The 26,124-nt window shown below is 37.7% G+C and overlaps 1 protein-coding gene across 1 annotated transcript in view; it reads left to right on the plus strand.

Moving 5' to 3' along the window:
* Positions 1–26,124, plus strand: part of LOC106084770 (protein expanded) — a 110,666-nt gene that overhangs the window by 77,497 nt on the left and 7,045 nt on the right. The window contains exons 3-4 of the mRNA XM_013248683.2: positions 1,384–1,520; positions 7,268–7,413. Coding sequence (XP_013104137.2) covers positions 1,429–1,520; positions 7,268–7,413 — 238 coding nt within the window. The 5' untranslated portion in view covers positions 1,384–1,428. The remainder of the gene's footprint in view (positions 1–1,383; positions 1,521–7,267; positions 7,414–26,124) is intronic.

Below are 26,124 nucleotides of genomic sequence, written 5' to 3' on the forward strand. Positions count from 1 at the left end.
AAATTTAATCGAAACCTATAATTCTACCACTGCCGCTGCTCCTCCTCCAGCTGCCCAGCAGGCCCCTCGTTGGCAGGGATCGAATATAATTTATGTCATTCCAATATTGATTGATTATAGAGAAAAATTTCTGTATGAAGTAAAAATTACCAACAAAAGACCAACACTTCAGCCCACAAAAGACACACAAACAGATGGACGTGTAGTGTGTGCTTTTTTCTTCTATTACTTCTATGGTTATCTCCAAACACCAGACATGAATATTAATGGGGCAGATGATAATGTCAAGCTCCACGCATAGAAAACACACAGAAAACTTAAGCCATAGTTTAATCTTGGAGAAGAAAAACAAAAAAAAAAAAACTACGAAAAATGTTGAAATATTTAACAGGGCACGCCACATTGGGTTGCCGGTTGGTGGTAATGTGTGTGTGTGTGTGTGTGTGTTTGTCACTGCAGGTTTAATTTTGTGGCATTTGATCAATAACGCCACTTTACAACAGTAGCTTTATTTTTGTTTTAAATGTTATAGATATATTTGTTAATTTGTTGTTGACTTGTTTATTTTCCCCCCTCTACCTCTCACTCTCCCTCCCCCTCTCTCTCTGGTGTAGCTCACCCAATAATCTTTAGACTTTTTTTTTGGTGATTTTAATTTATGCATAAATCCCACCAGGCAATTTGTTTAGATGTCAAGTTCGCAGGGAACTTTCTTTATTTTATTACCAGAGGGAGGGAGGCAGCTTTTCGATATGTCCGTCCATCTGTCTTTCGGTCTATGCAGCCATCCATTTATCTGTCCTATCAATATGTCTTTGGTCTTGGGGCCAACAGTTGGGGCATTAGAAACTTGAATTGGTGAAAATTTTATCCATACCTTGTTTTATAGCACAGTAAAGTATTATAATTTATTTCGAATGGGGGTTTGTATTGTGTGATAATATTGTAGCTAATAAAAAAAAACACAAATTCCAAAACCCCCCCCAAAAAAGGTATGCGCGCTGTGTTGTGTTCGTCTATGCCTCTGTGTGTGTGTGTGTGTGTGTGTGTGTGTGTGTGTGAGCGAGTGAATTGGTGGAGAAGGTGGAGTTTGAATTAAAGGAATTTTAAGCTACTTAATTTTCAAAAAGCTACGCTGAGAGTTATTTATAGGCGTTTATAAACTCCCAAAAATCAAAAGTTACAACAACAAGAACACATAGTAAAAGATTGAATTTTACCATTTCCCCACTCTGCCTTTACCTTTCAGTTGGATTATTATTAATAGCATTCCATTTAGTTTTTGTAGCTTTTTTAACGCTTTTCTCTAATTTGATGTTAAAAAGATTTTTCTTAATTTCTTTTAATTTTTCTTTTCGTTTTTTTTCTGATTTCTATTTGTAGACAAATATTTCCAACGATTGTGTTGCATTCAAATAACGATGCAGCATGCGAGCGTTTTGTACTGTCAGCGCGCCATTAGAAGTATGCGCGTCCTCGGCCGAACAGCTGTCACCGGGCTCAAGATTTCTAGCATTAAGGTAAGCAAGGATGTTTAAGTGAAATGCATGTAAATGTAAAGAAGAAAATCAACAACAACAACAAAAAAAAAACAATTTGAAAAGAAATTTCTGTGTAAAATGATTGAAGATATTAGAATGTAAAGTTTGTGTCTTAAGTCTTTTGAAAAACTCCATAACAGTCCTGACAATACGAAGATTGTGTCTTAAGTCTTTTGTGTTTATATAAAACTCTCAGGACCATGTGATGTTTGTGTCTTAAGTCTTTTGAAAAAAAAACTCCATAACAGTCCTGGCAATACGAAGTTTGTGTCTTAAGTCTTTTGTATTACTCTCTGGACCATGTAATGTTTGTGTCTTAAGTCTTTTGAAAAACTCCATAACTGTCCTGACAATGTAAAGTTTGTGTCTTAAGTCTTTTGTGTTCATATATATAACAATTATGACAATGTAAAGAAGTTTGTGTCTTAAGTCTTTTGTGAAAATGCATAACACTCATGTTAGTATGAAGTTTGTGTGTTAAGTCTTTTGTTTCATGAACTACAAGTGCTACGAAATTACTTAAAATTGTTGGATTTCCCATTAGCACATCAAATTTAACCACAACAAAGGAAACATTTTAATAAAAAAAAAGTTTTAATTGTAGTATCAAGACAAACAACCATAAATACATTGTCAGGGGAAAATAAAGAAAATCCAAGTACAAAATAACATAACCATAATGAAAGTTAACTATTGGGTTGCCCAAAAAGTAATTGCAGATTTTTCATGTAGTCGGCGTTGACAAATTTTTTCACAGCTTGTGATTCTGTAATTGCATTCTTTCTTCTGTCAGTCATCAGCTGCTACTTTTAGCTTGCTTTAGAAAAAAAGTGTAAAAAAAGTATATTTGATTAAAGTTCATTCTAAGTTTTGTTAAAAATGCATTTACTTTCTTTTAAAAAATCCGCAATGACTTTTTGGGCAACCCAATACAACACAAATGTTTACAAATAAAAACAAAATATCCACTTAAAAATACCAACCTGAATCTGCTAATAATAGTGTAAGTGCTTAGTGGTCCAGAAACAAAATGTTTCGCCAAAAGTCTTTAACAGCAATAGTGGTAGGTCTAAACTGCGAGTCATAAAGTGGCGGACAATAGACCACTACTTTACATGTATGAAGGAGATCAGAACAGAAGTTTGTATGAAAAATTTCATTCAACACTTAAGAGGTCCAAGATTTGTAGGAGTTCAAACATCTGGGAGATTCCTCTGGCACTTTGTCCCACAAATTATTACCAGATTGATCGCAAAGAAATTGCATTTTGTTCCCATAGTGTCCTTATGGAACTATGGACATCTGGCTCTAAATTTGGATATCTGATTTGTAAACTCGTTTTTGGGAACAAACAATCAAATTGCCATAACTTGGCCTTTGTACGAGTATATAGGGGTTTTACAATAAGAGGTGTTTTTTTTTTTTGGTGTTCAAAGAAAAGTAAAATTTTTTGAGATAGAGATTTATTATTTCATAACAAATACGAAGGTTTGCCGTTAGGGCCCATACCTTAATTCGTGACTCCACCAAAAAAATCCATTAAAATTTAAATTTCACTTTGGAAACTTAAAATGGCTGTATTTCCTAAACTATGCTTCCGAGAGGGAAATAAGCCTTCACTCGTGACTCTACAAAAAACACCAAAATTTCACCAAAAAACCATTTAAAATAGAAAATTTCATTCTGTAAACTTTAAATGCCTGTATCTCCTAAACTATGCGTCCTAGGGGTAAATGGGCCTTAATTCGTGACTCCACCAAAAAATCCTAAATTTCACCAAAAATCCAATTAAAATCGAAATTTCACTTTGAAAACTTAAAATGCCTGTAACTCGTAAACTATGCGTCCTAGGGGGAAATGAGCCTTCACTCGTGACTCCACCAAAAAATCCTAAATTTCACCAAAAATCCAATTAAAATCGAAATTTCACTTTGAAAACTTAAAATGTCTGTATCTCCTAAACTATACGTCCTAGAGGGAATTGGGCCTTAATTCGTGACTCCACCAAAAATTCCTAAATTTCACCAAAAATCCAATTAAAATCGAAATTTCACTTTGCAAACTTAAAATGCCTGTATCTCGTAAACTATACGTTCTAGGGAGAAATGGGCCTTCATTCGTGACTCCACCAAAAAATCATAAAATTTCACCAAAAAACCATTTAAAATCGCAATTTCACTCTGTAAACTTTAAATGGCTCTATCTCCTAAAATATACGTCCTAGAGGGAAATGAGCCTTCACTCGTGACTCCACCAAAAATTCCTAAATTTCACCAAAAATCCAATAAAAATCGAAATTTCACTTTGAAAACTTAAAATGGCCGTATTTCCTAAACTATACGTCCTAGGGGAGAAATGGGCCCTAATTCGTGACTCCACCAAAAAATCCTAAATTCCACCAAAAATCCAATTAAAATCGAAATTTCACTTTGAAAACTTAAAATGCCTGTATCTCCTAAACTATACGTCCTAGGGGGAAATGGGCCTTAATTCGTGACTCCACCAAAAATTCCTAAATTCCACCAAAAATCCAATTAAAATCGAAATTTCACTTTGAAAACTTAAAATGCCTGTATCTCCTAAACTATGCGTCCTTGGGGGAAATGAGCCTTCACTCGTGACTCCACCAAAAATTCCTAAATTTCACCAAAAATCCAATTAAAATCGAAATTTCACTTTGAAAACTTTAAATGCCTGTATCTCCTAAACTATACATCCTTGGGGGAAATGGGCCTTAATTCGTGACTCCACCAAAAAATCGTAAATTTCACCAAAAATCCAATTAAAATCGAAATTTCACTTGGAAAACTTAAAACGCCTGTATCTCCTAAACTATACGTCCTAGGGGGAAATGGGCCTTAATTCGTGACTCCACCAAAAAAATCCTAAATTTCGCTAAAAATCCAACTAAAATCTAAATTTTACTTTCAAACCTTAAAAAGGCTGAATCTTCTAAAGTATACGTTCAAATTTAGAGGGAAATGGATCTAAACTCGTGACACCACCAAAAAATCCAAAACAACCACGCTTACAGGACTATATTATTTTTATGAAAGTTTCCATAACCAAATCGCAAAGTGGATACCCTATTTCCTTTGTGGTCCTTTGAGGTTCCTTTTACGCCGTCTTGCTGAAAGCAAACGTTGTCCAACTATCCAACTCGTACCATAAAAAATTATTAGCCAACTCTTGAAAGCGTAATCGATTCACTGTAACTGTTGATCCAAACCCAATTTCGAAAAAGTAAGGTTCAATAACCCCCCCGGCCATAAACCAACCCAAACAGTTACATGATGAGAATGGAGGGCTGCTCAACAATAACTCTTGGGTTTTCCGAGCCCCAGATGAGACAATTTTGCTTGTTGACGTAGCCACCAATCTGAGAATAGTTCTCATCAGTCAAAATGATTTTTTGATTTCGATACGAACTGTGTCTGAAGGTTTTTCACCATTTTAGCGGTAAATTTTTCATAATTTCATATCCACAACTATAGGATGAGTGGTGTACTAATCTAGTCATCCCGTTCGTAAAACCTCCAAATATGGATCTACGACCCCATTAAGTATATATATTCTTGATTATTTTGACAGTCGATCCAGCCATATCCTTCCATCCGTCTATCGAAATCCGATAGCGATCGAACGCTAGCAGCTAGAAATATTTGCACAGATACTTCTGATTAATGTAGATTGTTGGGGACTGCAAATGGGCCAAAACAAGTCAGATTTGCGAGTTGGCTAAGGATAATATCGATGTCAAATAAAAAATATTTTAGAGTAAAATACAAATATCATATGGAAATTTGGGGTCAAAAGTTTGAGGTCCGCCCTTTACCTATAAAACACCCAAACATACATATAGGTCGACGGAGACAAGATAGCACTCTACTGAAAAATCTTTGAGAGTTTAGTATTAATCTGATACCCACCCCCATTAGTGTCACCAGTCCATTTGTAATTTGTCTGGGGGAGCTAAAGTCCTTTGAGAATCACACAAATTAGTTTGTCGAAAACCACGTTGTTTTTAAAGTTCTGGGGCAACTTAAACTATTCTGGGAGGTACTTATCCCACCCCCCGGAGGCTTTTCCACGCTTATGCGCAACTCCTAAAACACACCACATCCTAAAACACCCCTACACCAACGGCGTCCAAAATTGAGAATGAAAAAAGCCCAAATTTTTGGGGTGATTTTTCATCATGAAAAATTATGCCAAAATTTGAGGTGATTTGTCATCATGAGAAATTACGCCAAAACGTATGCACCCCAAAAATAAACGCAATTTGCTCCCCAATATTATTTTGGGGTCAAATTGCGATTTAGAATTTGTGGTGGATTTTCATAATGCAATTTCGCCCAAAACACCATCATGCAAATAGACCCCAAAGTCTGCCTAATTCACGAAAGAAAGAAGACAAAAGTGACTGTCCTTTTGTCAATCCTTAACATTCAAACCATTTAGGTTAGGTAAAGTTGACTGAGAATGGTGTCAGACTTAAGATGTCTATGCATCCGCCAAGGCCATAAGTGGCCCATTGTGATTCCTTAATGGCCTTTCTCTCCTCGATCTAGGCAGATAACCACGCTTATGCGCAACTCCTAAAACACACCACATCCTAAAACACCCCCATACCAACGGCGTCCAAAATTGAGAATGAAAAAGGCCCAAAATTTGGGGTGATTTTTCATCATGAAAAATTATGCCAAAATTTGAGGAGAGTTTTCATCATGAAAAATTGAGCCAAAACATATGCAACCCAAAATTCATTGAAATTTTGCCCCCCAATATTATATTGGGGTCAAATTGCGATTTAGAATTTGTGGTGTATTTTCATAATGCAATTTCGCCCAAAACACCATCATGCAAATAGACCCCAAAGTCTGCCTAATTCACGAGAAAGAATACCAAAGCGAGTGTCCTTTTGTCAATAATTACCATTCAAACCATTTGGGTTGGGTAAAGTTGGCTAAGGATGGTACCAGATTTAAGATGTCTATGCATCCGCCGAGGCCATATGTGGCCTATTGTGATTCCTCAATGGTATTTCTCTCTTCGTTATAGGTAGATTAACTGGCACACTGCACAATTCATCAATGTACCCTCTCGTACCACTTGATGATAGAACAAAACAAACTTCCTGAATACAGTCTTCAGAGTTATTCCTCAATTAACTGGCGCCGGCACTGATTGCTTCACAATTGATATCATTACCCTCTCGTACCTCTCGTTCTGGACTCAGTCCTCTTAAATCCTCCTCTTACGCCTGAAAGAAAAAAGAAGCCAGTGTCTTTTTCCTACTAAGACTTAAGGCCGAACATTGGCAGAGAAAATGATAGCTATCTTCCGCGACGTCACTTCTATGACACCAGCGATAAATATCATCATTTGTAATATCAATGCGAGATATGTGTACTTAACTTATTGTGACCTGTTAGAATTCCTATGACTGTTCCCAGATGTATCCTTTCCATCGCTACCATTTTTTTTTTTAAGAAAAGAGCTACAATCAAAAAAAAAATACTTGCCAAAAATCACGCAATTTTTGAAAATATTTTTCAGCACTCTGAAGAAAATTTTTCAAAAACCGCTTGATTTTTTAAAATATTTTTCGCCTGGAGAATATTTTATTAAATTTTATCTTGTCTTATTATCGTATAACTAGTTATAACAAAAAACAATCATTTTTTAACATAAAATTTGTTTAACCAAAATTATTTCTATTTCAGACTTCTAGGCAATCAACAACCCAAAACCTTATACTTCCTAGTCGATGCCAAGAGTCGAGTCAGAGAAGTGTACACACAGACATGTCTACATTTTGCCACACAAGGCATGCTCGATACCGAACTTTTCGGTTTAGCGGTTTTGATAGGTAAGTCAAATGAATTACCAAAAACAAGTAAAATCTTCGGCCGGGACCAATTTTATATAACCTCCACCATGGATAGCATTTGTCAAGTTCTTTGACCGGTATCTCTTTATAGGCAAACAAGGGATAATGGATAAGAATTGCTAAGCTATTAGAGCTATATCAGGTTATGAACCGATTCGGGTCATACTTGGCATGGATATTGGATACCAAATCAGATAAAGATTGCGCCCCATAGGGACTCAAGGAGTAAAATCTGGAGATCGATTTTATGAGAGTTATATTAGGTTATAGACCAATCCAGACCATATTTAACACGTATGTTGAAGGTCATAGGAGAAATCGTTATGCAAAATTTCAGACAAATCAGACAAGAACTGCGTCCTGTAGGGGCTCAAGAAGTGCATTCGGGTGAAGGGTTTTTATGGGAGCTATATCAAGCCATATCATTTTAAAAGTCAAGTGCAAAATTTTAGCCAAATTGGTTAATAATTACCCCCTCTAGAGGCTTAAGAAGTAAATTTGGAGATCGGTATACATGGGAGCTATAGCAAAATATGAACCGATTTAGACCATTTTCGGCACGTAAGTTGAAGGTAATAGGAAAGTCGTTGTTCGAAATTCAGCCGAATCAAACAAGAACTGCGCCCTCTAGGGGCTCAAGAAGTGCATTCGGGTGAAGGGTTTCCATGGGAGCTATATCAAGCCATAGTTATCACGAATTTTAAAAGTCATAGAAAAAGTCACTGTGCAAAATTTTAGCCAAATTGAATAATAATTACGCCCTCTAGAGGCTTAAGAAGTAAAATCATACTACTTGCTTTCGCATTAGAGTATGTGTAAGGTACCTCCTCTTTTATAGTCGAGTCCTAGCGGCCTGCTGCAGTGAGACACCTCTTTGAGAATAAGTTTTTACATGACATGGTAGCTTACAAATGTCGCCACCATTAAGAGGGGATAAGCCTTGGTGAAAAATTTTTCTGATATTCTCGCCAAGATTCGAACCCAGGCGTTCAGCGTCAAAGGCGGACATGCTTACCTCTGCTTTTTCAAAAATCTATGTAATTATGTCATACAGTTTGGCCATACCATACCACTTGCTTTAGCATTAGAGTATGTGTCTTAAGTCTTTTGTTTCATTTCAAGGCGATTATTCTATAAAGTTACACATGTGTCTTAAGTCTTTTATTTTATTATGATTCGGTTACGAAGTTTTTCACCAAAAACATACATTTTCCCAAAAAAAATGTGACTTGTGCTGGCATTTATGTATGTGTCTTAAGGAGGGGATAACCACCGTAGAAAATTTTTTCTGATAGTCTTGCTAGGACTCGAACCCAGGCTTTCAGTGTTATAGGCGGTCATGCTAACTCCTTTGAAACCTAAAATTAATCGATTCTAAATGTTTTTGTAAGTAAAAAAATTTCTATTTCCATGACATTTCTTGTCCAGAAATAGTTCTCTCTATTAATTTTGTTTTTTTCTGCCTTAATTACAAAATTTCAACGCAACTTCAAAATTTGAGAGTTTCCTATAAAAAAATTGTAAATTGTAAAATGCAAAACCATTCCAAGCTCTTAACAAGAAACACACAAAAATTCTGTAAAACTTGAATAGGATGATCAAATCGCTTCTCAATATATTGTTGTTGGTGGTGTTCATCTGGTATGCACGGTTAACAAACCCTCAAATATAAAAATACACTGACACTGACAGAGTCGAGGAACTCTTTTGCTTTGTATTTTCGTTTTTTTTTTTTTTTGGTTTTTTTTAGAGAAAAAAATGTGTATTTTTTATCATAAAATTCAAGTTGTTGTTATTGCTGTGGCCGTTTATGTTTTTTTTTTTCTTACATCAGACATACATACCTTTGTAAGCAACAACATACACACACACATATACACACAGAGTTAAGAAAGGAATGAGACGTTCTTTTATTTGTGCTGTTGTTGTTGTTGTCTTGAACACACTTAACTGCCAGATTCTAAAAATTTACGTTCTTTAACATATTAGTCGCTGTAGCCCATGGTTTGTGCAACTGCTGCTGCTGCTGCTGATGTTGATGCTGTTCGGTATGGCATAGCATGTTTTGGGATGAATGCAGAAGTAAAAGCATCAAACGGCACGCTTGCTTGCGGTTGTATTAAAGCAATGCACAACAGCTACCTGAATTACTGAACACGCGTCTTATGTTTGTACGATGTCTGTCCGATAGTAGTCTGTCTGTTTTCTTTATGGCCGCCCGTCTGTCCAATCAACCAAATGTCTGTCCATTTCTTGCATACTCTATGCCATGGAAGAAACAGCCTTAGCAATAAACCTCTGTCCGTCCTTCTGCTGTCTGTGTATTGTATTTTGTGGAGTGGCTACGTTTGTTTGTAAGTGAAATTGGAAATCTTTAAACGTTCCTAAGGTCTTCAGCTACAACGTATTGAAGTTTGTTCTGCATTTTTTTTTGTGGTCCTGACTCTTGTCTTCTTCTTTTAGCACTGGGATGCTTGGTTGGCTGCAATGGCTAAAACATTGAATGTATTTTTATACTTGGCTTCCTTAAGCATTTTTATGTATTTCTGTATTCGTTTTTTTTTTTATCTGCTTAATGTTGTATGTGTTAGTGTTCATTATGTTTTAAATGGCCTTTGCATGCATGCAATAAACATGCATCATCATCATCATCATCGTCTTCTTCGTCGTCGTCGTCATCGTCGTCATCATGATCATCATGTCCGCGTCCTCGTTGCCATCCTCTTCAAGATGTTGATTTCGTTTTTCTTTTTTTTTTTTTTGCTTTTTGCACACACCAACAACAATTTCTCTTCTAAAAAGAACCAGTATCAAAAAGTCTATCTCAAAGCTTTGCCAAAACCAGCGAAGCCATTCGTCCAGCACCTTCTTTCCACAATTCAAGAATTCTGTGTTAAATACAGGTTCTCTGCCAAGGCATATGAAGGCATGCCAACATTTTGGGATACCACAGTGAAAATCATGTTTTCGCAAAATATCTTTTTTTTCTTCGTTTTTCCTGAATGCGGGTTTTTTATTGTAGCTACTTCTTATATTTAGTTATTTTTTTTTATTTTTTCAGCTTAAATGCTTTTCTCTTCCGTTGTATGAAATAATAAAATTGGTAGTGTAAGCTAAGATTTTCTTGAATACTACAAGAATTTGAGGAAACAAATCTTTTTGCAGGAAAATGTCACAAATAATAAGCAATGGATATCAATTTGTCAATAACCCATATTAAATGGGAAGTCGTGACATTACTCATAACTCCTTAACGGGGCCCTAGACTTACAACGCAAACTTTTCAAATAGGTGAACAATTTTTGAAACAAAAGACTTAAAACACATGCACCTTTGATTTTTTTGTTATTTTATTAAACCCAAATATTGTCGTGCGATAAAAGAATTTATTGAAATTTTGATTAAAAAAATTACAATTCAAAGGCTATCTCCAAGTTTGTCCACTCATAGTCCGTAATCCTGCTTCAGCATTCAACATTAAATTTATCGAGCAGCAACTTGGTACAGGTCATACTGCTTAAATTCGAAAACAAGCAATATTCGAAAACAAGCCATATTCGAAAACAAGCCATATTCGAAAACAAGCAATATTCGAAAACAAGCTAATATCTTGAAATCTTATTGGTTGCCCAAAAAGTAATTGCGGATTTTTTAAAAGAAAGTAAATACATTTTTAATAAAACTTAGAATGAACTTTAATCAAATATACTTTTTTACACTTTTTTTCTAAAGCAAGCTAAAAGTAACAGCTGATAACTGACAGAAGAAAGAATGCAATTACAGAGTCACAAGCTGTGAAAAAATTTGTCAACGCTGACTATATGAGAAATCCGCAATTACTTTTTGGGCAACCCAATATATTTGAATATCTAAGTGTTGTGGTTTGTTAATGTACTACCTTTTATGTCATATGGAACATGAAAGGCAAAAAAACTGAATCAAATTTTCTTAAATTTTTCCAAAAAGGTAGATATTGGCGCCCCGATGAAAATAGGGTCCTTAAATTCTGCCCATTCTCTTACTTTTTTCAAAAAAGCCATATGTCAGAGATAGGTGCTTAGATTTAAGAGATTTTTAATTTTTTTTTTGTCAACCCAAATCCAAATTTCTTAAAAAAAAAGTTGTTAAGGCAACCTGGAGGAACGCCCCATTTTTTTCTTTTTTTTCAATCAACCAGGACGCAGGGGATGTCCCCTATATATAGAATAATCGGAGGGGGAAAGAGGGAGTAGTGTTTATTGACATTTGCTTTGAATTTCTGGTCGTAAGTAGCGGGAGTTGTTATGGCAACCTGGAGGAAAGCCCCATTTTTTTCTTTTTTTTTTCAATCAACCAGGACGCAGGGGATTTCCCATATATATGGGATAATCGGAGGGGAAAAGAGGGAGTAGTGTTCATGACATTTGATTTGAATTTTTGGTCGGAAGTAGCGGGAAAGACATCTGCCGGATGGCGAATCTACGTATGAACTGTCCTTGCAAAAAAAAAAAATTCTCTCGATAGTGCATGGTCCGATCAGCTAGCCAATCGATTACAAACCGGTGCGAGCATCCAGAAAATCTTGTATTTCTGACAAACAAACTCAAATCAGGAATCACAAGACTGATTTCCAAAGAACACCCACTGTAGAAGAATTGAAAGAACAGAGCCACACAATCCACATTTCGACAATGTTCAAGGGAAACAAAAGAGTTGGATACCCTACCATCTCCAATCAACAGCAATGCCTGCCTTTGTACACGGTCAAGCAGCTCCAAGGATGATTTTGCAGCTCCGGCCCATATATGCGAGTTATATTCCATCTTCGGCCTGATGTACAGTGCAGTGTGGATATTAAGAAGATCAGAGGGAGTGAAATATTTCTTACACCGCTTAAGAAAGCCCAAGCACTTAAATGCTTCCTTCGACACTTCGAATTCGAATGTTTAGACCAACGGACATCACATTGAATCTTTATGGCCAGAACTTCAAGAGCCTTTGACTGCTTGATATCTACACTGTCCATAGATATTGGCGATTGTAAAGTGTCAGTGAATCGTTTGTGGGACAACAAACAGCACTGGGACTTGCGTGCATTAAAATCTACTCTGTTTATTCGGCCCCACTCAGAAATGAACAGCAAATCCTGGCAGAATGTTACGTCCATAATCCGTCTCCTGTCTTCAATCTCTCGAAGACTCGCCGAATGAAAATGAATGACAGAGGTTGCTGTCATCCTCGAACGAGTAGATCGGATTCGAATTCGGACCCAGTAGATCGTCAATGAAAATAAGAAAAAGAGAGGCAGAAAGGAAAAAGTGTCTGGGGGCTAACCAAACCCAAAAACGGATATTCAGGTCGATAGTGGTTCAATAGGTTTCCAAAGAAAAGTCTTTGGGAGTGGTGTAAAAGTTTTACTTTTTCTCACAGCTACTCCAAATACTTACTCCTCTCGATTTTTCGTATATACCGAGCTACGAAGTCTGACCCTTTACTCCGTATATGTAATTCGCCCCATTTGCACTCCTAGAGTCACTGCAAGCGCATAGAGAACAATGTGCGGACCGACGCACTGATCCAATCCTTAGACCATTATTGGGTGGGCCGGGTCCTTAGAGACTTCATAAACCATTTGCTAAATAAACCATTTGCTGAGGAACAGATGGATAAATTGCGAATCCCATGACATAAATATAAGGAAGAAGTGGCACAAGGCACGCCACTGGGGGGCATTTTATAGCCAATCCTTTGGGATTGGCGACTGAGAAGGGATTTGAACCCAACTGCTACGCAAACGATGTTATAATACCTGTCAGGGGGAAGGATCCGAACCAACTGTTTAGAAAGGCCGAAAGGGTCTTGCATATGGCATATGACTGGGCTAGACTCAGAGGTCTCAATGTTAACCCAGAGAAGACTGAAATATGCCTATTCACGAGGAAGACGAAGGTGGGCTAGTTTAACGCACCACGTTTCCTCAATAGAACGATTTCGATATTTGACAAGGTCAAATACTTAGGTGTGATTTTGGACAGGAAACTGAATTGGAAGTGTTACAATCAGGAGCGTACTGAGAAGGCTTACAGGTATTGGGCCTTGTGTAGATGAGCCGTAGGATCGAAATGGGGCCTAAATCCGAGGATAGTCCACTGGCTCTACAGGAGCGTGATTAGACCAATACTTACTTACGCCTCTGTAGTTTGGTGGACTGCTATGGAGAAAAAGAGCAACATAAAGACCATACAACAGGTTTAGAGAATATGTTGTCTTGACATAGGCGGAGCGATGAGGACCACGCCCACTAATGCACTGAAGACTATTCTAGATATCCCACCCATTGACATACAGATTAAGTGTGAGGCAGCCACTGCGGCTGTGAGACTTAAGGCGAGGGGAAAATGGAATGAGGATAGGAATAGGTCATACCGTCGGTATAATCGAGGGAAACCTGGATAGAAAGAAAGAGATTTCCAATCTGATACCTGAAATAAACCTTGAGGTCGAGTGCAAAGCACTGCTGCCAGCGTCACAGTCTTGGATTGACGGAACCCTAGTATTGCCATCTGAAAAATCATGTTACGCGGATGGATCAGAGCTAGAGGACAGAGTTGGCCTGGGGGTCTACATTTAAAACCCAGCGATCGAGATCTGTTATAGACTGCCTGACCATTATACGATCCTGCAGGCGGAGATCCGGGCGATCACGGAATGCGTGAGGTGGTGTGGTGCTAACGCGAGGACGTCGAGTGTGAACATCTTTGCGGACAATAAACTGACCATCCGGGCAATAACAGCCAGGAGGATAAGGTCACCAACAGCCTTGCAGTGTAAGAAGGACATTAACGCCTTCTCTAAGGATGACAAAATTCGCATCGTTTGGGTGGCGGGCCAGAACGGAGTAAGGGGTAGGGAGGCCAGAGGACTGCCCCTCAGTAAACTTGATTAACCCGAAGCCTTTCAGGTCGACGCAGTCCGAGTTAAGGGTGTGGGCGACGAACGCGCATGCAACCCTGTGGAACAGCGAAACGGTCGGTAGGACGGCGAAAATTCTATGGGAGCATCCAGATCGTGAGAAGACGAGACTATTACTGAAGGCAGTAAGAAGGAGTTCAGTATAGCTCTCGATATCATAACGGGACACATAGGACTACGGGCTCACTTATATAAAATCAATTCGGCAAATGATAGCATGTAAAGGGCATGCGGAGAAGATGATGAAACGTTGGAGCTTTTACTTAGTCATTGCCCGACTTTCGCGTCTAACAGATACTGGCACTTTAGTGGGGGCACAATACCAGACATGAACCAGCTTAGGGGCGTGGCATGAAAAACCATTAAGGATTTTGTAAGTGGAGCGGAATTCCTAGCTTAATTTTTCTTTTTCGATTTAACTTTTTTAGTATTCAGAGAGCACAACAAGCCGTTTACTGGCTTAGGTGTATGTCCATAATGGTATGGGGCAGAGTAACATCCGCAACCTCTTTTCAAACTAACCTAACCACAATATATTGGGTTGGCCAACAAGTAATTGCGGATTTTTTAAAAGAAAGTAAATGCATTTTTAATAAAACTTTGAATGAACTTTAATCAAATATACTTTTTTTACACTTTTTTTCTAAAGCAAGCTAAAATTAACAGCTGATAACTGACAGAAGAAAGAATGCAATTACAGAATCACAAGCTGTGAAAAACTTTGTCTATATGAAAAATCCGCAATTACTTTTTGGGCAACCCAATATATGAATTTCGGTCGAAATCGGTTCAGATTTAGATATAGCTCCCATATATATGTTCGTCAGATTTTGAGTAATTTGCAATAATGTTGTCATTTGTCAACCGTAGTTATTAAAGTTTGAATGCGGATAGTTTAATTAACCATTTGAAACATACGCCGAGGTCCATCAAAATGTATTCAGAATTAGATATGGCTCCCACTTTTTATTTATAGGGTAGGTGTAGGCTATTATACAGTCGGCACCGCCCAACTTTTGCCTTTTCTTACTGGTTAAAGCAATAAATCTGTCAGAATGCTGAAAATATGCTAAAACTTCCAACCTTGGCTGTGTTTGATCGACAGCTTTTCTTAGTTTGTATGGTTAATGACCTCTAAGTTTGTAAAATATGGCCTTCAATGGCCCATAACCTTATATCTCTCCCATATAAACCGATTTCCCTATTACACATCTTGAGCCTTGAGTCGGCACCGCTCGACTTTTGCCTTTCCTTAGTGGTTAATGCAATAAATCTGTCAAAATGCTGAAAATATGCTAAATCTGCCAAACTTGGCTGTGTTTGATCGACTGCTCTTCTTAGCTTGCTTGATGTTATAACCTCTGACATCATAAAATATGGCCTTAAATGGTCCATAACCTGATATAGCTCCCATAAAAACCGATTTCCCTATTACACTTCTTGAGCCTCTGGATGACGGAATTTTTGTACCACTTGCTTGAATTTTGCTCGATTAAATCTCCATCTTATGAAAACATTATGTAGCTCCCATATAAACCAGATTTCCCAATTTGTCGTCTCGAGCATCGACAGGCATCAATTCTTATCCATGGGGATTTTTGTTACGACTTTCGATTATCATTTTAAGTCTCTGCCTATGAAGACAATTCGTGCAAAGAACTTGACAATCGCGATCATGGTGGAGTTTATATAAGATTCAGCCCATCTTAACACTCTTTTACTTGATAACGCCTATGGTCAGTTGTCAGAGCCTCGCTAGTCAAAGGTAAGCAGAAGCTTAAAAATGTTTCAATATTCGCATTAATTTTTTGTTTGCTAATCTATTTTGAAGATAAATATCAAAAGACTTAAGACACAAACTTAGTTTTCATTTTAGACAAAACATTCATTTTTATACCCACCACCGAAGGATGGGGGTATATTCATTTTTTTATCATTCCGTTTGCAACACATCGAAATATCAATTTCCGACCCTATAAAGTATATATATTCTTGATCAGCGTAAAAATCGAAGACTATCTAGACATGTCCGTCCGTCTGTCTGTTGAAATCACGCTACAGTCTTCAAAAATAGAGATATTGAGCTGAAATTTTGCAAAGAGTATTTTTTTGTCTATAAGCAGGTTAAGTTCGAAGATGGGCTATATCGGACTATATCTTGATATAGCCCCCATATAGACCGATCCGCCGATTTAGGGTCTTAGGCCAATAAAAGCCACATTTATTATCCGATTTTGCTGAAATTTAGGACAGCGAGTTGTCTTAGGGCCTTCGGCATCCTTCGTCAATTTGCCTCAGATCGGTCAAGATTTGGATATAGCTGCCATATAGACCGATCCTCCGATTTAGGGTCTAAGGCCCATAAAAGCCACTTTTATTATCCGATTTTGCTGAAATTTGGCACAGCGAGTTGTGTTAGGCCCTTCGACATCCTTCGTCAATTTGGCTCAGATCGGTCCAGATTTGGTTATAGCTGCCATATAGAACGATCCTCCGATTTAGGGTGTAAGGCCCATAAAAGCCACATTTATTATCCGATTTTGCTGACAGTGAGTTGTCTTAGGTCCTTCGACATCTTTCCTCAATTTGGCTCTGATCGGCTCAGATTTGGATATAGCTGCCATATAGACCGATTTCTTGATTTATGGTTTTGGGCCCATAAAATGCTCATTTATTGTCCGATGTCGCCAAAAATTTGGGACAGTGAGTTAAGTTAGGCCCCTTATCATACTTCTGCAATATCGCACAAATCGGTCCAGATTTGGATATATCTGCCATATAGACCGATATCTGGGTTTTGGGCCATAAAAGACGCATTTATTGTCCGATGTCGCTGAAATTTGAGACAGTGAGTTTGGTCAGGCTCTTCGACGTCCTTCTTCAATTTTGCCCAGATCGGTCCAGATTTGAATATAGCTGCCATAGAGACCGATCTCTCGATTTACGGTTTTGGGCCCATAAAAGAAGCATTTATTGTCCGATTTCGCCGAAATTTGGGATAGTGAGTTGTGTTAGGCTCTTCGACATTTTTATGCAACTTGGGCCAAATCGGTCCAGATTTGGATATAGCTGCCATGTAGACCGATATCTCGATTTAAAGTCTTGGCCCCATAAAAGGCGCATTTATAATCCAATTTCACTGAAATTTGACATAATGACTTATGTTAGGCTTTTCGACATCCGTGTCGTATATGGTTCAGATCGGTTTATTTTTAGATATAGCTAGTGTACTATTTGGTCCAAATTGGAACATATTTTGATATAACTGATATGGGACATAAGGTATGAAGTTTTCACCGAATTTTGATGAAAGGTGGTTTACATATATTATACCCGAGGTGGTGGGTATCCAAAGTTCGGCCCGGCCGAACTTTACGCCTTTTTACTTCTATTTTCTATTTTATTGAAATTTAAACCTAACGATAGCTTCTTTGTCAATACTGTGCGTAGTTGTAGGGGAATTTTTAACGCGGCAGTGGTCCTATTGTGAACGCCTGCCTTTAAATATCAATGAAAACATCGAAAGACATTTTTCCTGCAGTTGTTATCTAATGTTGAAGAAATCGGGCACGACTCATAGAATAGAGAAGTTTCCCTTGTGCTCCTTTGCCAGGTGTTGCCATATTGCAAAAACATAGGTTGTCTGGGTTTCTACAGCAAAAGGCTTGCCAATTTTTGACATTATGGTCATTATGTTTTTACAAGCGGTTGTTATTTTTCTTTAAATCATGTTTGTGCCAAGAAATCCTTGAAAAAATCCTCCATGTGTTGGGTTGACCAAAAAGTAATTGCGGATTTTTCATATAGTCGGCGTTGACAAATTTTTTCACAGCTTGTGACTCTGTAATTGCATTCTTTCTTCTGTCAGTTATCAGCTGTTAATTTTAGCTTGCTTTAGAAAAAAAGTGTAAAAAAAGTATATTTGATTAAAGTTCATTCTAAGCTTTATTAAAAATGCATTTACTTTCTTTTAAAAAATCCGCAATTACTTTTTGGGCAACCCAATATATTCCCCAGTGTTTTTGGTGCTTTTGGGTTAATGGCATTTTAAATGCTAGTTTTTTCTCACTGCTTAAACAAATGCAGCTCAATTTAAATCCCCTAAACAAAGTTGCAACTCAATTTCATAAAAATTATATGCATATTTTCTTATGGGGGCTATTATGGGCAGTACGTCTTTCATGAAAAATGAAAAATTCATTTTTAATCATTTTAATAGGTTTCCACTTTGCTGGGAGATTTCACAAAATAATGATAACAAGCGACACTGGGATTATTTTTTTGGTCCTGGTCTGTTCTACACAGTCACACACACACACTCACACACACACCAAAATGCCAATGATAATGATAATAACAAGTTGAAGTTGATAAACGAAAAAAAACAAGTTGAAGTTGTTAGAGCTTAAGTTGAATGCAAGCAGCATACAGCAGCAACCAAAGATGAAAAATTGTATATTAATAATAAAGAAAGAAAGAAATAAAAAAAATACCATGTCATCGATTTGCTGATGAACTACTTTAAGACGTCTTTTTTAACCGCCAATAAACCAAAAACAACACCAGCAACGGCCAAACAATCTACCAATCTACCAAACTTCCAAACAACTGCCACCTCAAAGTTGTTCGTAATGCTCCCCCAGCCAAAGAGCTAGCAAGCCAACATTAGCGCGCACGCGCACCATACACATCCAGCACTTTCCTCTTTTGCCAGTGAGTACAAGAGGCCTTTATTGTAATGCCAATGTCTTGCATTGGGATACCCTGGGTGTGCTTGTGTTTTATAAGTCAATTGTATTGGAGCATTTAGAGGAGTTATTTAAAGCGCTATGCTCCTTTCATATACTTATATGTATGTATTGGGTATGGCAACAAGTAAATATGCTTTTGTTTTTTTCAGTTTTGGAGAACCCACTTTGTTTGTGTGTCGTTCGTTTTTAATGGAATCTCCAGCTACTGGTGCTACTCGTTGTTTTGTTACCACACTATGGCACAGCACAGCATAGCGTAAAAAAAGTGACAGGTTTTCACCAAAGCACGCGTCTTGTTCTGTTTAATACAAAAAAGAAAGAAACGATTTCCCCTTAACCTTAGACACGCTATTGTCTACATGTCGAACATACGTTTTGAAAAAAAAAATAACAATTAAGCATGGTATTTAATGGCATTGGTCCATGGGCACAAGTTTTAGATCATATGTGTAATTCATAATCCAAATTTCAAACAAGGCAAAAAAAAAACTTCAGGTGGTTAGAAGTAAGAAGAAGAACAAGTATGGGTTGCCCAAAAAATAATTGCGGATTTTTCATATAGTCGACGTTGACAAATTTTTTCACAGCTTGTGACTCTGTAATTGCATTCTTTCTTCTGTCAGTTATCAGCTGTTACATTTAGCTTGCTTTAGAAAAAAAAGTATAAAAAAAGTATATTTGATTAAAGTTCATTTTAAGTTTTATTAAAAATGCATTTACTTTCTTTTAAAAAATCCGCAATTACTTTTTGGGCAACCCAATAAAAGCGTGCTAAGTTCGGCCGGGCCGGATCTTATATACCCTCCACCATGGATCTATTAGAGCAATATCAAGATGTGGTCCGGTTTGCACCACAATTAAATTATATGTTGGAGACCTGTGTAAAATGTCAGCCAACTCGAATAAGAATTGCCCCCTTTGGGGGCTCAAGAAGTAAAATGGAGAGAGGGATTTATATGGGAGCTGTATCGGGCTATATACCGATTCAGACCATAATAAACACGTATGTTGATGGTCATGAGAGGATCCGTCGTACAAAATTTCAGCCAAATCGGATAAGAATTGCGCACTCTAGAGGCTCAAGAAGTCAAGACCCAAGATCGGTTTATATGGCAGCTATATCAGGATATAGACCGATTCGAACCATACTTGGCAAAGTTGTTGGATATCATAACAAAACACGTCGTGCAAAATTTCATTCCAATCGGAATAGAATTGCGCACTCTAGAGGCTCAAGAAGTCAAGACCCAAGATCTATTTATATGTCAGCTATATCAGGATATAGACCGATTCGAACCATACTTGGCACAGTTGTTGGATATCATAAAAAAACACGTCGTGCCAAATTTTATTCCAATCGGATAAGAATTACGCACTCTAGAGGGTCAAGAAGTCAAGACCCAAGATCGGTTTATATGGCAGCTATATCAAAACATGGACCGATATGGCCCATTTTGCAATACCAACCGACCTACACTAATAAGAAGTATCTGTGCAAAATTTCAAGCGGCTAGCTTTACTCCTTCGGAAGTTAGCGTGCTTTCGACAGACAGACGGACGGACGGATGGACGGACATGGCTAGATCGACATAAAATGTCGCGACGATCAAGAATATATACACTTTATGGGGTCTCAGACGAATATTTTGAGTAGTCACAAACAGAATGACGAAATCCTATGGTGGAGGGTATAAAAATCGATACACCTATTGATTGACATCTTTGATTTTGGTGTGGGTGAACATAAGCCGAACTTAACCCTTTTTTAATTGTTTAATATTAAATTCGTACTCTACTCCTAAATACTTTTCATTTGAGTCCCATATTGTTCCGATCGATCCACTTTTAGTTTTGGGTAATAATTTTGGGTTAAGTTTTTTCCGATATCGAAATCCTATAAGCCTATTGTTCCTTCCAGACTACTCCCCACAATCTGTGAAAATTTCGAGAAAATCGCTTGAGCCGATTTGTCATTTAGAAGTTTAAACATTTTTGCGTGGATTTAGTCAAAAGTTAAAAATTTCTATTTGAATATCAGCAGTCTGCTGTGACTGGGTGTAAGAGCGCAGTTCATAACCGATTTGGCTGACATTTTAAACAACCACTTCTACTTTGACCTATAACATACATTCCACGTATGGCTAAATAGGTCCTTAACCTGCTATAGCTCCTATATAAATGTAATGTTTCAGCCTCTAGAGGGCGCAATTATTATGCGATTTAGCTAAAATTTTGCACATTTCAGAATACTCGCCATTTCATAAGAGTAATCCCGCTACACAAGCATTGGAAGGAGCCGAGCAAGGGGGAACCGTACAGACTCCTAAAATCCACTGTTTTATCAAAATATTATTTTCAACAATGATGCTCATTTTTGGTGTGTCATCTATGAAAGTGAAAAGTGTTTCGAATACTCTGCCATTTCATAAGAGTAATCCCGCTGCACAAGTCTGAAAAGGAGCCGAGCAAGGGGGAATCGTGCAGTCCACTGAAATCCACTGTTTTATCAAAAAATTATGTCCAACGATGATAGTCACTTTTGGTGTGGTTGTGGTGCCATCGGCCCAACTTTATTCATAGACGACTGTGTAAGAAACGTTATCGCCAACAGCGAATTAGGACCAACAATTCTGGCAAGGTTTCGACTGAATCGGCCCATTGCCTAGTATTGAAGTAGGGAGTTTGGTTTATATGGGAGCTACATATGCCTTGCATCTGGGCTTTACGCATATCGGATCTTAGCGAATATCTGGTCTATATAAATGCTATAGCTCCTATATAAATGTAATGTTTTAGCCTCTAGAGGGCGTAATTATTATGCGATTTAGCTAAAATTTTGCACATTTACTTCTTCTTTGACTTCCAATATACATTACAAGTATGGGCTCTTAATCGGACATAGCTCCCATATAACTGATTACCCGATTACAATTCTTGAGCCTAAAGAGGGCGCAATTCTTCTACAATTTGTAATAAATTTTCAACAACTACCCATATAATTCGAACTTCCGATATTACATCTTCAGCCCCTAGAGGTTGCAGATCTTAACCAATTCGGCTGAAATTTTGAAAAATTACTACTACTTTGATCTATAACATCCATGTCGAGTATGGTCTACATCGATCCCTAAACTGATATAGCTCCTTAATGAACCGATATCCCGATTATAATTGTTGAACCTCTAGAGGGCGCAATTGTTATTCGATTTGGCTGAAATTTTGCACAATAACTTCAAACATCCATGCCAAATATGGTATGATTCGTCTCAAAACCAGATATAGCTCCCATATAAACCGGTCAACCGTTTTGCAATTATTCTTCTAGAGGGCGCTATTCTTATACAATTTGACTTCAGTTTTCAACAACTACCCATAAAATTGTATCTTTCGATATTACATCTTCAGTCCCTATAGATTAGAGTTCTTAACCAATTCGGCTGATATTTTGAACAATGACTTCTACTGTGACCTATAACATCCATGCCGAGTATGGTCTAAATCGGTCCCTAAACTGATATAGCTCCTTAATGAACCGATATCCCGATTATAATTTTTGAGCCTCTAGAGGGCGCAATTGTTATTCGATTTGGCTAAAATTTCGCACAATAACTTCAAACATCCATGCCAAGTATGGTATGAGTAGTCTCAGAAACCAGATATAGCTCTCATATTAACCGGTCACCCTTTTGCAGTTATTCTTCTAGAGGGCGCTATTCTTATACAATTTGACTTCAATTTTCAACAACTACCCATATAAGAGACCCATATATCAGACGCTAGAGGTCGCAGTTTTTATCCGATTCAGCTGATATTTTGATCAATTACTTCTACTTTGACCTATGGCTATGGTCTTAATCGGTCCTTGGCCTCTAGAGGGCGCAATTGTTATTCGATTTGGTTGAAAATTTACACATTGACTTCAACTTTGACTTCCAATATCCATGACAAGAATGGTATGAATCGAGTGTTACTCTGATACAGCTCCCATATAACTGATCACCCGCCCCTAGAGGGCGCAATTTTTCTACAATATGAAATACATTTTCAACAACGACTTCCACTATGACCTCCAATATACACGCCAAATATGGTCTAAATTGGTTCATATCCCGTTATTGCTCCCATATAAACCTTTCTCTCGATTTGACTTCTGGAGCACATGCAGCAACCAATTCATATTCAACCTAAGAAGTTTTTACATGTCACTTGTTCCAAAGGCCCTTCGCAAGCTTCGAATTTCAAATTCTATGTTTGTCAAGCCTCTGGAACTCCAAACTTTTTTTTTCAATTCTTCATTTCAAATTTTGCTTATTAATAAGAACTTCCTTTCAATGACCGCATCATTTGCTACCCTCGAAAGAAAGAATGACTTGGTTTTCTCAACGGAAATCCATTAAAAATAAAATGTTAATTCTGTTGAACATATTATTTGCTTTGAGTTAATTGTGTGTAAATTTTTTTTATTGCCTTCATGTATGCAGCATAAGAAGTATCCCAAGAATTTCAACTAAATGAAAACGTCCAAGGTCATGTTGATAGAATTTTTCGAACACACAAACTCCACCTACGGGATCCGAAAGAATTTTACTTAAAAGCTATGTCAAGAGAGCGATGGTAGAGGGCGTGAGGAGGACTCTGAAGGGAATTTTAATGTGGCTCCAACAATCTATGTTCAACATGGTTGGTTGACGAAGTTGAAGGGACACCATCATCAACAACAGGGTTCAGCCTGACAGGCAGACATAAAACTAATCAGACTTTTAAATTTAAAAAACATTTTTCGGGCCATGATAGCATGAAATTTCCGGCCAAGAAAACTCAAATAAAAATGCTACAAACCACAAAAGGCCAAAGCCAGACAAAATACTCGTACATACATGTTTCTACAATAAAAAAAAGGCCAGCAAAGATGTTGATGATGGTGCTGAAAATGACGATGATGATGGTGAACCTAAACATGGGACATGAAACATGGAACATGGACATTCAAGAACAACATTCATTCCCTACCAGCAACACCTTATGTCATTTTGACAAACACACAGATAGACTGACAGGCTGACTGATGTGGACAGGAATGTGTAGAAAACTAAAGTAAAAATAAAAAAAGGAAGGACAGACGGACAAAGGCCAGCCCATGTTGGTTTCCCTTAGTGTGAATATAACCGTGGAAAAATATCATAAGCAGCCAGAATAGAAATTAGCACATAGCAAACATAAAAATGTTATTCAAATTTTTTAATTTTTTCCTCGTTAAAACTTTTTGAACCCCTAGAATCCAAAAAATTGGTTAAAATAGACCCTAGAACACCAAATATAAATAAAAAGGCGTATTCTTATAACGTCCAATGCGGGATAGTTACATGTATTTCGATTGATAGGAAGAACGGAAGATCAGACATACAAATTGACATCTTAAACAAACTTATTGACCACGGTTAATACAGATTTTATGTATTTGTTATTCCTGTACAACAAGACAAAATATCTTTTAAATGCAGATATTCATTGAGACTCGAAATGTCCCAACGTCATCTATGAAAGTGAAAAGTGTTTCGAATACTCTGCCATTTCATAAGAGTAATCCCGCTACACAAGCATGGAAAGGAGTCGAGCAAGGAGGGACCGTATATTGTTTTCAACGATTATGCTCATTTTTGGTGTGTCATCTATGAAAGTGAAAAGTGTTTCGAATACTCTGCCATTTCGTAAGAGTAATCCCGCTGCACAAGCCTGGAAAGGAGCCGAGCAAGGGGGAATCATGCAGACGACTGAAATCCACTGTTTTATTAAAAAATTGTGTCCAACGATGATGCTCATTTGGTGTGGATGTGGTGTCATTGGGCCAACTTTATTCATAGACGACTGTGTAAGAAACGTTATCGCCAACAGGGAATTAGGACCAATCTTTGCACAGACGTTGAAAGTCTTAAAAGAACACTTTCGGCAAGGTTTCAACCAAATCGGCCCATTGTCAAGTATTGAAATAGGGAGTTTGGTTTATATGGGAGCTACATATGCCTTGAAATAGGGAGTTTGGTTTATATGGGAGCTACATATGCCTTACATCTGGTCTTTGCGAATATCTGGTCTATGGTGGATTTGCCAAGACTAAAAAAATCAAAAAGCCATCACCCTATTATACATACAAGGTGCGGATTCACAGATCATAGCCCTTAATTCGTGTGTGGGGGTCTGCAACATTAGGCGAGTCCATTTTTATCTTCTTTGTTGTTTTAAAGTAATATTGGGTTGCCCAAAAAGTAATTGCGGATTTTTCATATAGTCGGCGTTGACAAATTTTTTCACAGCTTGTGACTCTGCCATTGCATTCTTTCTTCTGTCAGTTATCAGCTGTTACTTTTAGCTTGCTTGAGAAAAAAAGTATATTTGATTAAAGTTCATTCTAAGTTTTATTAAAAATGCATTTACTTTCTTTTAAAAAATCCGCAATTACTTTTTGGGCAACCCAATAACATTTTCTACAAGTGGGGGTTACTAGTCCAGAGCACCAACTCCATGTGGTTTTTGGGGGATTGCATATGTATCCCTTGATGTTGCGAAGCGCTTGCTTCAAGAAACAACTCTCGCTTCCAGCCCCTCCTAACCTTGGAATAGACGCTGGTTACATGGCCTTGTCAATTTGTGTATCATAGACACTCACTATTTAAGCAAGAGCCAGTGCCACCCCGCCCCACACTTCTCACGAAGCCGCTGATAGTCCGCAACTGCAATTATAGATACTCCGTAAATCTACGAAACTTTGGACTATTCGCTACCTTAGTACGCACCTGGTAGCTCGCAGCTAAGCTTCTCGTGACAGCGAGATCGGACCTCAATATTCCAACCTGTTTGGAGCTCACAATTATTCCGTGTCAGCTGGGCCTTCTAGGACAGATAACAACATTGGCACAGATCTTTCTTGGGCAAACCTTATACCAAAATTCGTGTGTATCATTCGTACTCTATTTCAAATTCCCTTCATTCG

This window comes from Stomoxys calcitrans, chromosome 3, assembly GCF_963082655.1.
Source record: "Stomoxys calcitrans chromosome 3, idStoCalc2.1, whole genome shotgun sequence".
Lineage (NCBI taxonomy): Eukaryota > Metazoa > Arthropoda > Insecta > Diptera > Muscidae > Stomoxys > Stomoxys calcitrans.